The sequence below is a fragment of the Melospiza georgiana genome, chromosome 9, assembly GCF_028018845.1.
Source record: "Melospiza georgiana isolate bMelGeo1 chromosome 9, bMelGeo1.pri, whole genome shotgun sequence".
NCBI classification, from domain to species: domain Eukaryota; kingdom Metazoa; phylum Chordata; class Aves; order Passeriformes; family Passerellidae; genus Melospiza; species Melospiza georgiana.
Genome location: NC_080438.1, coordinates 29,536,056 through 29,549,056, shown reverse-complemented (window position 1 = coordinate 29,549,056; position 13,001 = coordinate 29,536,056). Strand labels below are relative to the sequence as shown.

Below are 13,001 nucleotides of genomic sequence, written 5' to 3'. Positions count from 1 at the left end.
CTGTGTCTTAAAACCAATCAGAATTGCTGTTGTTTTGTTTAGACCCAATCTGTAAATGCCTAAGAGTTTGAGAATGCTTAAAAAGCTGTAAAAACCCTACAGTTGGAAGAGTATTTTTGTAAACGTTCGTTGTCCTTGAGCTGCAAAACCCATCCATGGCAAACTTTAATGTCCTGTCATCATTCATTCATCTCCACTCCGTAGGCTACGGATCGAAGTTGTAATCGTATGTCTTCGCACACTGAGACGTCAAGTTTCTTACAAACATTAACAGGACGATTACCAACCAAAAAGGTAGATTTCAGTGGAGACAATTGATATTGTGGGGCAGGGAGGTCAAGTCATTCTGAAAACGTGATGCAATTTATTCTTTTATTTATAGCCTGATTATTTTTTTTTTCCCTCCCGAGGTCATTAGGAACTGCTGGTGCTTAACACCTCTGAATATCCAGGCTGTAGGGAATGTGAAGTATTTGGAGTTGAATTGGGAAGAACTAAATGATCAGGAGTTGCTTGTCTGATTTAATGGCCATAGTGTTTGGGGCCAGTTTATTACTGGCTTTCAAAAAATATGAATAGCACTGTCTAGACATATAAATGATGCATTTTGTGTGCAAAATGAAAATGTGTTGGATGGCTCAGTGGGCTGAGCTCACTTATCCAGGTGTTAATCCAGAGAGACTCCAGAAAGGGAATGGGAGTCACTTTGAAAGTGAACTCCCTTACAGGAAATGAGGACCTCGTAAACAATGTCAGAAAGGCAAAATGCCAGAGCTTTTGTGTAAAGAAAACGTGGCCACTGCCACCGTCAGTCTGTGGGTTGGTCTTTTCCGAGAAAAGAAATCCAAGAGCTGTTTGAGCCCCATGTTTCTTTCTTACTGTTTTAAGTCCTTTCTCACAGTAAATATACATCTTTGTACAAATCACTTTATATGTCCACTTTTTACTCCTTTTTCCTGCGAAAATCAGACCAGGCAGAAAGGTAGACTTTTTAAACTAAACTAATTTGAGCACCAACCTTTTTTTAAATTATTATTTCTTGGGGGCGGGCAGAAAATTCTTTTGACACTTGAGATTCAATCCTGGAGCGAGATGCTGTGAAACATTTCTCACATCACATGTCATAACCTCATCCCTCATTGTTAGCTGGGGATTTCTTTATGGGATGCCACCACTGCTGTCATGTCCTCAGTTATTTAGTTTGCTTAACTCATTGTTTGCCACACTTGCCACGGACCGTGCTGTCATTTCTCATGGGGGCTGTGCTGGGAGCTGCTCTGGAGGCTCGGGCTGACTCTGGGTTTGACTCTGTAGCTTTTCCACGAGGAGCTGGCCCTGCAGTGGGTTGTGTGCAGCGGGAGCGTGCGGGAGGCGGCCCTGCAGCAGGCCTGGTTCTTCTTCGAGCTGATGGTGAGCAAACACCTCCCCGATGCCCCCCAGCCCCTGCTTTCAAGCAGAGCCAGCCACAGCTGCAAGTGGCTCTGCTGTAATTTATATCCCCGTAGGTGAAGAGCATGGTGCATCATCTGTATTTTGCTGACAAACTGGAAGCGACGAGGAAGAATCGTTTCCCGGAGCGCTTCATGGATGACGTGTCTGCACTGGTCAGCACAATTGCTAGTGATATAGTCTCCCGCTTCCAGAAGGTGATGGCAAACAATTACACTGAGCCCAGCTCAGCCACCAGCCCTCCTGCCTCTTGTTTGCTTGAAAACACACAGGGTTCTTCATCTGCTTTCTGGTTTTTCTCTTCCTTCTCTCCAGGACACGGAAATGGTGGAGCGGCTCAACACCAGCCTTGCATTTTTCCTCAATGATTTGTTGTCCATCATGGACAGAGGATTTGTTTTTGGTCTTATTAAGACCTGCTACAAACAGGTGAATGCAGATAAACTTTGTGGCTTAACTGAAGCGTGGCAGAGCCTGTTAGTGTTAGATTTCTCTGGACAGACAGTAAAATATGGACACAGAGTTCCGCTGTTCAGGTCTCAGAGCAGGGCATTCTCAGAGGTGATTTAGGGTTTACGCCTCTCTGATTACTCTCTTAACTGTTAATTAGGAATCACTCCCTGGAGTGAATGGACAGGCAGCAGGAAGGGAGAATTATTCCCTCTGCTCACCACGTTCAGAGTAATTGAATCAAAAATTAGTGGGAGGTTCTGTGAGAGAGCTCAGACTGTCGTGGTCTCTTAAGGACACGGTGACCCTGGATGATCATGTTGTTCACTGAGCTCCTTTTCCATCCTTTGGGGCATGCAGGGTGTCCTTTCCCATAAGGAGGGCTCCTCCCACATTTGCAGTGTGTCTGGGAAATCAGCCTATAACACAAAGTTTTGTTTGACTACAAACATCCATTCTGATGCTGTGTACAGAGGAGATAACAGGGGATCAGGGAGAAGTGGGACTAAGCTTAGACTCATTTTCCCTGTAGAGTCTACATATTCTCTGTAAAGGGCAGAAAAACAGCAAGAGCATTTAAGATTTTATGCTGCCTGCTGTATATTACATATATTATGTGTCATTAATTATATTTTTATATATAAAAGATATATGTGTAAAAAACAACCTGCATCTTGCAGCTATTAGTGCATCACACTGGTTCTCACAACTCCCTGCTGAAATCAATAGGATGTGGGAATTACAGAATCAAAAAACGGTTTGGGTTGGAAAGGACCTTAAAGATCATCTTGTTCCAGCCCCCCAACAGGTGCAGCTCACTGTTCTTCATTTGGTTATTTAAATACTACTGGTGTATAGATCATGGATTGAGAGATACGTCTGGGATGTGTGTGGCTCCTGCACATCAGGAACTGAATCTGTGGCACAAAAAAAGTGCTCTGGATGTGGGTGTGACCATTTAATGCCACCCAAGCTCTGCAGTTCTTGCTTTGGGAGTGATTCTGGGGAGCAGGGCTGGGCCAGGGGGGCTCACCTTGCAGTTACACTCTCTTTGGTGCTGACTGCAGTGCTGTGGCTGAATTTTCCAGGTGTCTGCAAAGGTGTATTCCTTAACAAACCCCAGCAACCTGGCATCTCTGAAGCTGGACTTCCTGCGCATCATTTGCAGCCACGAGCACTATGTCACCTTGAACTTACCCTGCAGCTTGCTCACACCACCTGCATCTCCATCACCATCTGTGTCTTCAGCCACTTCCCAGGTACTGAGAAATTTGGGAAATACAAGTTGAGCTCGGAGCTGAGAATGAAATCCTCTGAGGCAGTTGTGTCACTGTACCTTCAATCCCCCTTGGTAGTATTTTTGGAAGTGTTTAGTTAGAAATCAGTTTTTCCTGCCACAGAGGTTCTGATTTCTTTTGAGCTTTTATTATTGAGGAAAGAGTGCCCATATCCCTCTCCTGGTAGTGACCACACACTGTCCTTAGAGACCTGGTCCCCTCTTGTGTTGGACAAACACAAATAAGCCATAAAGGAAAATAATTTGTCCAGTGTTACCCTTTTCTTGCAACACAAGGGACTTCAGAGCTCTCTGCAGCTTAGTTCTGGCCTGCTCAGAAAAAAGTAATTTGAATTAGTGTGTCATTCAGGTGGATTAATTAGTTGCAAAATCACATAAACTAAATCAATTAAAGCCTTCTCCAGCCTGGATAAGAGCATCTTTGAGTTAAAAATTTAACCAATCCACTTTAAAGGTTATTTGGTTTAACTTTCCTAACAGGGGAAGACAGTAACAACAAACAGAATTAATGGAAGGGTTACTGAGCTAGGATGGAATTTAAGTGTAGATGTGCCTTGATCCAAACAGAAAAGGGAAAAGGCATGAGGTTGTCTTTAATTCTGAAAACTGCTTCATGTGTGTTTCCTAAGCTTTGACTCTGTTCATGATGCAGCTTCTGAAACTTGATTTTTTCAGAGTTCTGGGTTCTCCACAAATGTCCAAGACCAGAAGATTGCAAATATGTTTGAGTTGTCTGTGCCTTTCCGCCAGCAGCATTACCTGGCCGGGCTGGTGCTCACAGAACTGGCTGTCATCCTAGATCCTGATGCAGAAGGGTAAATCTTCACAAAGTTTCATTTTTCAAAGAGCTTTCTGTAATTCCAAGCAAATGGTGGATGCAGAGCAAGTCCTGGCATGGCCAGAATTTACATAAATTAATAAGCTATGATAAGAAAACAGTGGTTTAAGAATCTTCTTTCTTCTTGCCCCTTCTGTTTCTTCCTTATCCCAGACTCTGTAAACCTGATTTCAATCACATTTTTCCTGCTGAGAAGAGGGAAAGAGGTTCTTGCTGGAGCCCCCAGATGCCACAGGGGCACTGCTGGAGCTCTGAAAGGAAAATAGCTTTTCTCAAATGTAACAGGAAAATAATTTCCAACATTTAGGAAGCCTCTCTTGCTGGTGGTTTTAAATGTTACAATATATTTTGCCTGTGGTTCTCCCAGCTCTTTTTAACTGTAAATTATGCATTGATGAGGCCCCTGTGGGTTACACAAATAGACAAATAGAGTCAAGCATGCAGAGTTTGTCAGTGACTCGCCTGGCTTGTGCAGCAAATAATTTTCTGCTCTAGTCCTGACATCCAGCCTGTTCCTTGTGTTATTTAGGGCTGTTTTCTGCCTTGCCTCTTTAAAATGGGTTGCAATGGAAATTATTGATTGCTTCCACAGTCCTGAGTTCCCTCACAGACATTTTTCTCAAGGTGGACTCAGAAATATCAGCCGAGTCGACAAATGCTGATGATTCATGGTTAATTCTGCCCCTTTGCCAAGAGGTCTCTGGAGTTAAACATTCATTCTGTTTCCTCTTGGAGAAGAAAGTGATGCCATAAACTGGAATATTTTCCTGCATATATACATAACACACTGCAGTCCCATTTGTTTGGCCTGAAATGGAAAAAGCCGCAAATCTTCACCCATATGTGCTGTCTGCAGAAATCCTTTTTGTGCCAGAGGAGCATCCTGCTCACTGATTAGAAATCAGGCCCTGTCTCTGAGTGGGTCTGCCCTTGCTCTTCACAAACTTTCTGTTCTCTACCTGCCTACCAAGCCCCTAAGCCTGGCCCAGGATGGTGATTTGTATACAGAGGAGCTTGCTGGTGTCCCTGGGGACACAACTCCTTTCTCTGTCTAGCCAAAAAAGTCCTATGGTACCAGTTCAGCTCTGGAGATGCATTTTGGTCCAAGCTCCTGAATTTGGGGGCAGATGTATACCTGTAAAACATTTACTTTTTACTGTTTTCCAGAAAAACCTGGAGTTTCAGGTTTGTTGACTTCTCAAGCTCAAACCCTCTGCATTTCTCCTGGTAGATCTGTCAGATAAAGTAAACCAAGTGTGTTCAGATCTGCTCTTCCCTTGCTGTGAGGACTTTTAACAGTCATGCATGATCAGCAGAAGAGAGTGCTGGCACTTGCCTTCCATAAAATATTGTGGCCACCACTGGAGAAAGCTCAGGATTGCTCCCAGTTCATTATCCTGCAGCAGGAGTGGAAAGGGCTGTTCATCTAGTTGCTTATTGTGTTAGAAACCTGCTTTAGGCCTTGATAGGTGATCCAGAGCCTTAAACGTGTTCTGGCCTTGCTCTTTTTGCTCCATTAGCAGGATATGTTTAGTTTTAACTCATTTTATAAGAACTCTTTGGATTGAGTTGGGGAGAGAAGGAGTCAGCTCCCTGGTGCCTGGAGGTGTGTGTTGGATGCATCCCTCAGTGTGACAGGGTGCAGAGTGACAGGGTGCAGAGTGACAGGGTGCAGAGCAGCCCTGCAGAGCACCTGCAGCCTGAAAAACAGGACAAACAAAGCGTGCAGGGGAAGGGATCCAGCTGAATGTGACAGTCCCAGCAGCTGGGCCCTGCACAGCTGGCTCTGCAAACACTGCAGGGGTGCTTTGGCCATCACACACAGTGCCCACGCTGCCCATCTTGGCTGAGGGTGCAGGCCAGAAGTGAGAAAATCAGAATTCAGCCCTCAGAGTTTGGTGCCAGAGTCAGTTTTGCACAAGTGTGGGTGGGTATTGACAGAAATCCAGGCCAGGGCTGAGATAAGGGAGGGAGGGAGGCGAGATCGATTCGCTGCCTTATCCGGCAGGAAGAGCAGGGGGCTGCATTTCCTCCTCTCCACCAGGGATTGATCCACCACAGTGCCCACCCAGCTCTGGGAAAGTGACAAAGAAATCCATGGATCCCTAGGTTGGAATGACACAGCCTTGCTTGGATGTTTTCCCCATCTGCAGTTTTATGGCCTCTGGGATAGTTTCCCTTGAATTTTTAAAAACGCGATTTAGGTGCCACTCCTTCAAAATAATACAAAGACTTTTCTTTATCCTTAATCTAAAGGAACCAGTCACTTAAATAAGCGTTTCCTTCCTAGTTGTTAAGGCTGTCACTAATTACACAAACGAGCAATTGTAGGATCTCATTATGGCTTGATTAAAAGCCACAGGGAGGACCTGCAGCTCCAGTAGCTGCTGTCCTCCCAAGCTGTACTGCTGCCTTATAGTCAACTTCAAACCCCCAAAAATCCAGTCAAAGGCTCTTTTTTTTAACCAGAACTCACCTCTACTTTTCAGGTAAAGTGGATACTGCCTGAAATTCAGCACTTGTTTTAATACCTCAGGTCTGAACATTGCAGCTTATGTTTTGCTACTGCCTAATGTCTGAGCTTCCTTGGCTGCTTCATGCATGGGGTAAAGTGTCTTCTTGGCTGGTTTGCCTACAGAAGCAAATAGCTGCAGAGAGAACCTGCTATTTGCTCTGGGAGAGTTTTGCCTCTGCGTGGTGGCTGAGGGGATTGAAAGGAGCAGAGTCCTTGAGAGATTCAGGGGAGGTTTTGTGTTTTCAAGGAGGGTCACACGTGGTGCTCTATAGAAGGGCTCTGCCAGTGTTTGCATCTGAATAATGACAGAAGCCATTTTGGCTATTTTTCCTTCTATCCCTTCATGTCTTTGCCACTTTTTGTATTCAGAATTTTGGATCTGTAGTCTCCAGTTTTGGTTCAATACTTGCATGGGGTAGGGTGGGGAGCTGAAGCAAAAACTTCCTGATCATTTGATTAAAGCAATGTTCTGGTTTAGGAGGGTTTGTCTCTCTCTAAATAGTGTTAAATAATGACAAAAAAAAAAAGAATACAATGAATGGTTTTACTGAACCCACTGTCCTCTCAAGTTTCTCTCCCTGTTTTTCATATTCCCTAAGTTTTTGTAAGAGATTTGAGTAGATTCAATGCATCAGCATAGCAGTAACTGGGACTTTGGGGGTTTTAATGGAATATATGAGAGTGTTCACATTATATGGGTGTGCATTCCATGAGATATTTTTGCCCATTTTACAAGGCCCAGTGAAAAACCAGCCAACCATCTGTAAAATCCGTGGGAGATCAAAAAAACCCCTGCAGCGGTACTTCGCCTGAAGTTAAAAATAAAAAACGGGATTTTTTTTTTTTTTCCCTTTTTGAAGCCCCTTAGTTACAAAAGAGAGTTTGCTTTGAAGATATTAACTAATGTGCATGACCCAACTGTCTTTTAACAGATTATTTGGATTGCATAAGAAGGTAATCAACATGGTACACAACCTGCTGTCCAGCCACGACTCGGACCCGCGGTACGCTGACCCCCAGGTAAAGGCCCGGGTGGCAATGCTGTATCTACCTCTGATTGGCGTGATCATGGAAACTGTGCCTCAGCTCTATGACTTCACAGGTATTTGATATTCTTTGCCTTGCCTGTCTGCTCACCAGGCTTGGGTGTTTGGGTTCTGAATTGAATTATGAATGCCTTTGCTGTCGGACGAAGTTGTTTCTGAATTGCGATTTTGGCATGTTTTCGTGTTTGTTTTCACTTGCAAAACGTGCTTTCAGTGCCTGTTAACACTCAAAAGTTGCATTTGCCCACCTGTTGGCATGCAATAAAAAAAAAAAAAAAAAGCAGTGCACTTTAGTTTACATCCCACTGGCTGATGTAAATGCAGAGCCAGCTTCCATCTATGTCTCTGACTTGCTTAAAAAGTCACCCCCACACTGTACCAGAGTCCCTAAATCCAAAGGATAAGCAGAGTTCCTAAATCCAAAGGATCCAGAGTTCCTAATTCCAAAGGATAAGCAGAGTTCCTCTTCTTTCTTCTATGATGTGCTTCATCAGCAGTTCATTTTCAGGGGTGCTTTGCAAAGTGTCCCAAAGAGCAGCAGAGGTTATTTCAAATCAGGGCAGGAGTCCAGTCAGGAATAGTTTGGAATTTAGAATTCTCCTCTCCATCCTCTGAGCTTCGTGACACAATTAAGCTGCAAGAAGGGATTTGGAGTATTCAAAGGGACAAGAGGTCTGTTGTCCTTTGTTAGAAGGGTTTTAGGCACTAAGGTTGTGTAGGTTGCATTTGGGAATTGCTTTATTTGCTTTCATGGCCTCAAATCATTGTCCTGTTCTTTACAGGACCTCTCGAGTGGGATGGTTTTCAGTTTGAATTCTCATTCCAGTGAGACCAGCACTGTGGATGGAGTCTGGGGGGTGAAGCCTTGATGTGGGGTCTGACTAAAATCCTGTGTTTCTCTGCAGAGAGCCACAACCAGCGGGGGAGGCCGAGCTGTGTCGCTGTGGACGATTACGAGAGCGAGGGTGGCAGCATGATCAGCCAGACAGTGGCCATGGCCATTGCAGGGACATCTGTCCCCCAGCTCACCAGGCCCAGCAGTTTCCTACTCCCTTCTTCGGTATAAATCCATTTCCTGACCCTCAGTCTATGTCAACCAGCAAATGTTCAGCAGGTTCTGTGGGGACCCACATCAGTTTGTAGTTGGGTGTGCAGAGGGGCAACAAAGGGGACAAAGCAGATTGGCGTGTTGCTGTGTGTGTATCACATAAGGGGCATAAGAAAATGCCAAGGAGGGATAGGAATCAACAAACCTCACTAAGTGGGAGAATTCTCTTTCCTGATAAAGAAACAATCTTATAAAAGCTCTGTGAAGTGCAGTAGTCACTATGAGCTTCAAACCCTAAGAACAAATTCTATCCCAGGTAAATCCCACCTAGCTGAAGACAAGGAGAGGCATTTTCCCTGTTCTCTGCACAGAGAGGGAATCCTGATCCTGGTAGCAGGCAGACCCTCCCATTTCTGCCTTCTCTTGCCTTTACTCCAGGACTGTGACCCCATTTTGCTGGGGTTTAGGTGCACTCTCAGTGAGACCCTGATAGATGCATGAGATAACACGCAGCCCCTCTGCCTAACCCCTGAGCTGCTGAGGTTATTGCAGTTATCTCAAGGGAGGAAACTCCCTCTGTGGTGCTGGGGATGTGATCCCTGTCGTGACCTGTGTTTCAGGGTGGCAGGCAGCACTCCACCTTCTCAACAGAGTCCAGCCGCAGCCTCCTCATCTGCCTGCTGTGGGTGCTGAAGAACGCGGACGAGAGCGTCCTGCAGAAGTGGTTCACTGACCTGTCAGTGCTGCAGCTCAACCGCCTGCTGGACCTGCTCTACCTCTGTGTCTCCTGCTTTGAGTACAAGGTACTGCCCAGCTGGAGCCCCTGCAGTCCCTTCTGGGCCCTGCTGAGGACCTTTATGCTCCCATCCTTTACACGACTGCAGAAAGGCATTTCCTGCCCTCTCCAAAGTATTTCCTGTATTCACAATCCCAAGGCCAGGCTTTTCCCATGTTTACGTCCCAGCCATGTGAGTGTCTGTGCCTTGTTCCACTTCTCAAGCAGTTTGTGCTGCTTGCCCCTCATGTGGGAGCTGCTGCAGTGCCACTTTGAAAAGAGAGTTTTCTGTAGCAGCGCTGGAATTTGAGTGTTCTATCTACCTACCAACTTCATCTGTATTCCTTTCTTACTGCATGTCTGTAGATATTTTGAGTTGTTAACTCATAGCAAATATCCCAAATTGAAAAATCTTCCCTCATGGTTTTGTTTGGAACTTGCAGGGCAAGAAAGTGTTTGAAAGAATGAACAGTCTGACATTTAAGAAGTCAAAAGACATGAGAGCCAAACTTGAGGAAGCAATTTTGGGCAGCATAGGGGCAAGGCAGGAAATGGTCCGAAGAAGTAGAGGACAGCTGGGTAAGTAAAGGAGTCCTCTGTGCCATCCCTTTTCTTCCAAAAGCTGCTCCTCCCATCCCCAACAATTATTTGCACCCATCTGTGGTGTGGGACACAAAGAGGCCTTTAGGAAAGCTGTTTGCAGCATCCTTCCCTGGCTCTGCAAAATCTCAACACCTTTCCTAAATTGCAGGCGCTTCATTTGCTACTTGATTGCCTTTTGAAGTGACATCACATCTCATTTATGGAGTGTTCTTGCTTTAATTTTTTCCAGTGTAGCATCTTCTAGAGTGTCCTGGAAAACAAACTGCCTGATCTTGCTGACAGCTCTGAAAGTTCCTGGGCATTTCTGCTGACATAAGGAGACCTGAAGTAGCTGTAGTTGGGCTCACAGGCTCCTTCTGATGATTTCTACTGTGTGTAAAACCCAGTAGTTTTTGGGAACACCCAAAATTCAAAGGGTGGCCCAGGGGACAAGAATCAGAGCTGTGGTTTTGTCTCCTGCTCTGCCACATGAGCCTGTCCTTGTGGGCTAAGGTGGAAAAGTAGTTTAGAGCCATAATGAAGGAATCACTACAGAGATGGGAACCTTTATTTTTTTTCTTAATGTGGCCAGATTACTTTTATTACCTGAAATTCCCCTGCCCTCCCAGCAATGAGAATAATTGTGAGGTGGGAAGGGGGGTCTTGGCACCTCCCTGAGAGCATTCCTGGGTCCAGTCAAGGACAGCAGTGTTGAAATGCTGAGGGTTGGCACTCTCAGGCTCCTTGTGCAGGCCAAGGAAGGGACTGCTCTCACCAGTGAGTGCCTCAGCTGCCTCTCTGTGTCTCATGGCACTCAGCAGTGACAGAATTAGGGCCATGTAAACATCCTGGGTGAGTGCCACAGAGCCTCAGGCTCCAGAAAATCGTCTTTGTTGCCACCTGCCACTTGTGAGCAGATCTGGAGCTGCTGCTCATGCAGCTGAAGTGAGCACCAGCTGACTTCTGTTGTTTTGCTGTTTCCCTGCAGAGAGGAGCCCTTCTGGGAGTGCCTTTGGAAGTCAAGAGAACCTGAGGTGGAGAAAGGATATGACTCACTGGCGGCAGAACACCGAGAAGCTTGACAAGTAACTCTGCCTTTTCCTTCTGCTCTGCCCCTGTGCCAGGCCTGTGAGAGCAGGGTCCCCCTCCCCACAGAAGGTCACTGCCAGCTCAGCTTTGAGCCCTCAGATGTAAAGGGCTGGCATTGCAAAAAAAAAAACAAAAAACAAATAGCTTTTACTCCAACACTGCCCTCCCCACTCTTTGCCTTTCTGCTGTCCCTTGCTTCCTTAGACTTCCAAATCAGATTTAAAGAGATTTATACGATCCATTACTGTCTTAAAACCCTGCCCTAAGCTGTAATTTAGAGGGAAGATCCATTAAGAGTTTCCACAGATAGCATTTATATCTCATGTCATATTTCCTTTATTCCATAAGAGCATTCTGGAGTTCTCAAAGCTCGCTTTCCTTTCCTGTCCTAATCCATCACTTTGATTGTTTTTCCACATGTGCTGTGCTTTTAGAAGCCACAAACCAGCCAGGTACTGTAGCATTGGTGTGCAGTTCTTACAAATTGCCATTTTGTACATCTGCAGACTCAATCATCACAGCATTGTTTGTGATGCTTGGCAGAACTTCTCAGTGTGTGTGTGCAACTGACTGGAATGAGCTCTTTTGGCTTATTACACCCATTTCCTTGAAAATTCCCTCTCTTGGTGTGGTTTAATCCAGAGGGCTCAGGAGTTGTGTTTGAGCTTTGCTGTGCACGTTTTCTGTCTCCTCAAATTGCAGCCTGTAGTCTGCAAAAGAATTGTTCCTTATCCTAGGGAAGCAACCTCAGCCCAAGTGAAGCTCTGAAGAAACTGAGGAATGGGGTCCTCAGTGCCCACATGGAGATCAGGCCAGATTTTATCCTTGCAGACATTGACTCTTCCTGGACTAGAAAGCAATTCTTCACAGCCTTTAGTTGTTTTGTCCCACACAAAAATGTAATTTCTCCTTATGACGAGTAGTGGCTTTTTGTCCAAGGCTCCAGTCCTGTTGAGTCATTGGGAAAGCCAAATACCCAGGGTATTTCACCCTGCTGATGAAGTGATGTAGATAGAAATTCCAGAGTCACATCAGATTAGAATTTGGCCTGAAAGACTCAGCAGCTCACTGGCAGCACTGGGTCTGAGTCCTGTCCTTCCCAGAAGGACCTCAAGTACACATCGTACACATCTAACAGCTGTGGAATTCCTTGATGGTCAAAGGATGGTGTCTCACCTCACAAAATGAGCTGCTTAGATAAAATAAAACTCTCTAGAGCTGCTTTCTAACCCCTGCTTGCTGTGACTGGCACTGCTGTGTCCTGTGTGTGTAGGTAGAGCCTGGCCCTTTGAAACCCCATAAACAAGACTTTTCACTCCAAGGGTTGTGCACAGCTGTCTTTTTATGCAGATGGTATTATTTTATGGGGGATCAGGTTCCTGGAGATATTGGAGTTGTAGGCCAGCTGCCAGAGGACGTGGAGTGTGGCAGGGAAGGGCTGCTGCAATACAGCTCCAAGAGCCAAATTGTTTCTCCCTTTTCCTGTGTTTTTCTGGGATTTTGGTCACCCTGTTGCTGTGCCACCCTGGCCTGGCGCGGTGTGTCAGTGGTGGCTCCTGAGGCAGGGCAGGCCAGGGTTGGGCTGTTTGAGTGCAGCCCTGGCTCTGTGCCCAGTGCAGCTGTGCCACTGGAAGGGGCTGGGTGTGCTGGATTCCTGGAGCCACAGGTGTGAGTGGGTGTCTGGACTGTGCAAGGCTTTCCAGGAAAGCGAGTGCCTGGCATGGAACAGCAAAACCCTGTCCTTCAGCTGAGAGGGGAAGCTGTGCTTCAAGGATTAAATGCAGTGTAGCTTGGAGAGATGAGATGGCAGCCTGGCAGGCTGCAGTGTGCTGCTCCCAGGGGGAGTGCAGTTCCCAGCTCGTGTAGCACCACCGTGTGTCCGCAGCATAAAGCCACATGTCCTGTTCCTGGT

The 13,001-nt window shown here is 45.9% G+C and overlaps 1 protein-coding gene across 11 annotated transcripts in view; it reads left to right on the top strand.

Moving 5' to 3' along the window:
• Nucleotides 1-13,001, top strand: part of DOCK7 (dedicator of cytokinesis 7) — a 94,350-nt gene that overhangs the window by 63,028 nt on the left and 18,321 nt on the right. For 4 of the 11 annotated variants that reach the window (XR_009114850.1, XM_058030655.1, XM_058030654.1 and 1 more), the window contains exons 24-35: nucleotides 205-294; nucleotides 1,315-1,410; nucleotides 1,506-1,646; nucleotides 1,765-1,878; nucleotides 2,988-3,158; nucleotides 3,872-4,011; nucleotides 7,482-7,651; nucleotides 8,501-8,655; nucleotides 9,264-9,446; nucleotides 9,862-9,997; nucleotides 10,989-11,085; nucleotides 11,524-11,541. Coding sequence is in view for 10 of the 11 variants with exons in the window: in XM_058030655.1 (XP_057886638.1) it covers nucleotides 205-294; nucleotides 1,315-1,410; nucleotides 1,506-1,646; nucleotides 1,765-1,878; nucleotides 2,988-3,158; nucleotides 3,872-4,011; nucleotides 7,482-7,651; nucleotides 8,501-8,655; nucleotides 9,264-9,446; nucleotides 9,862-9,997; nucleotides 10,989-11,085; nucleotides 11,524-11,541 (1,511 nt within the window). In the remaining variant the exon portion in view is untranslated. The remainder of the gene's footprint in view (nucleotides 1-204; nucleotides 295-1,314; nucleotides 1,411-1,505; nucleotides 1,647-1,764; nucleotides 1,879-2,987; nucleotides 3,159-3,871; nucleotides 4,012-7,481; nucleotides 7,652-8,500; nucleotides 8,656-9,263; nucleotides 9,447-9,861; nucleotides 9,998-10,988; nucleotides 11,086-11,523; nucleotides 11,542-13,001) is intronic. The other 7 variants (XM_058030660.1, XM_058030658.1, XM_058030657.1 and 4 more) reach the window with 3 other exon arrangements.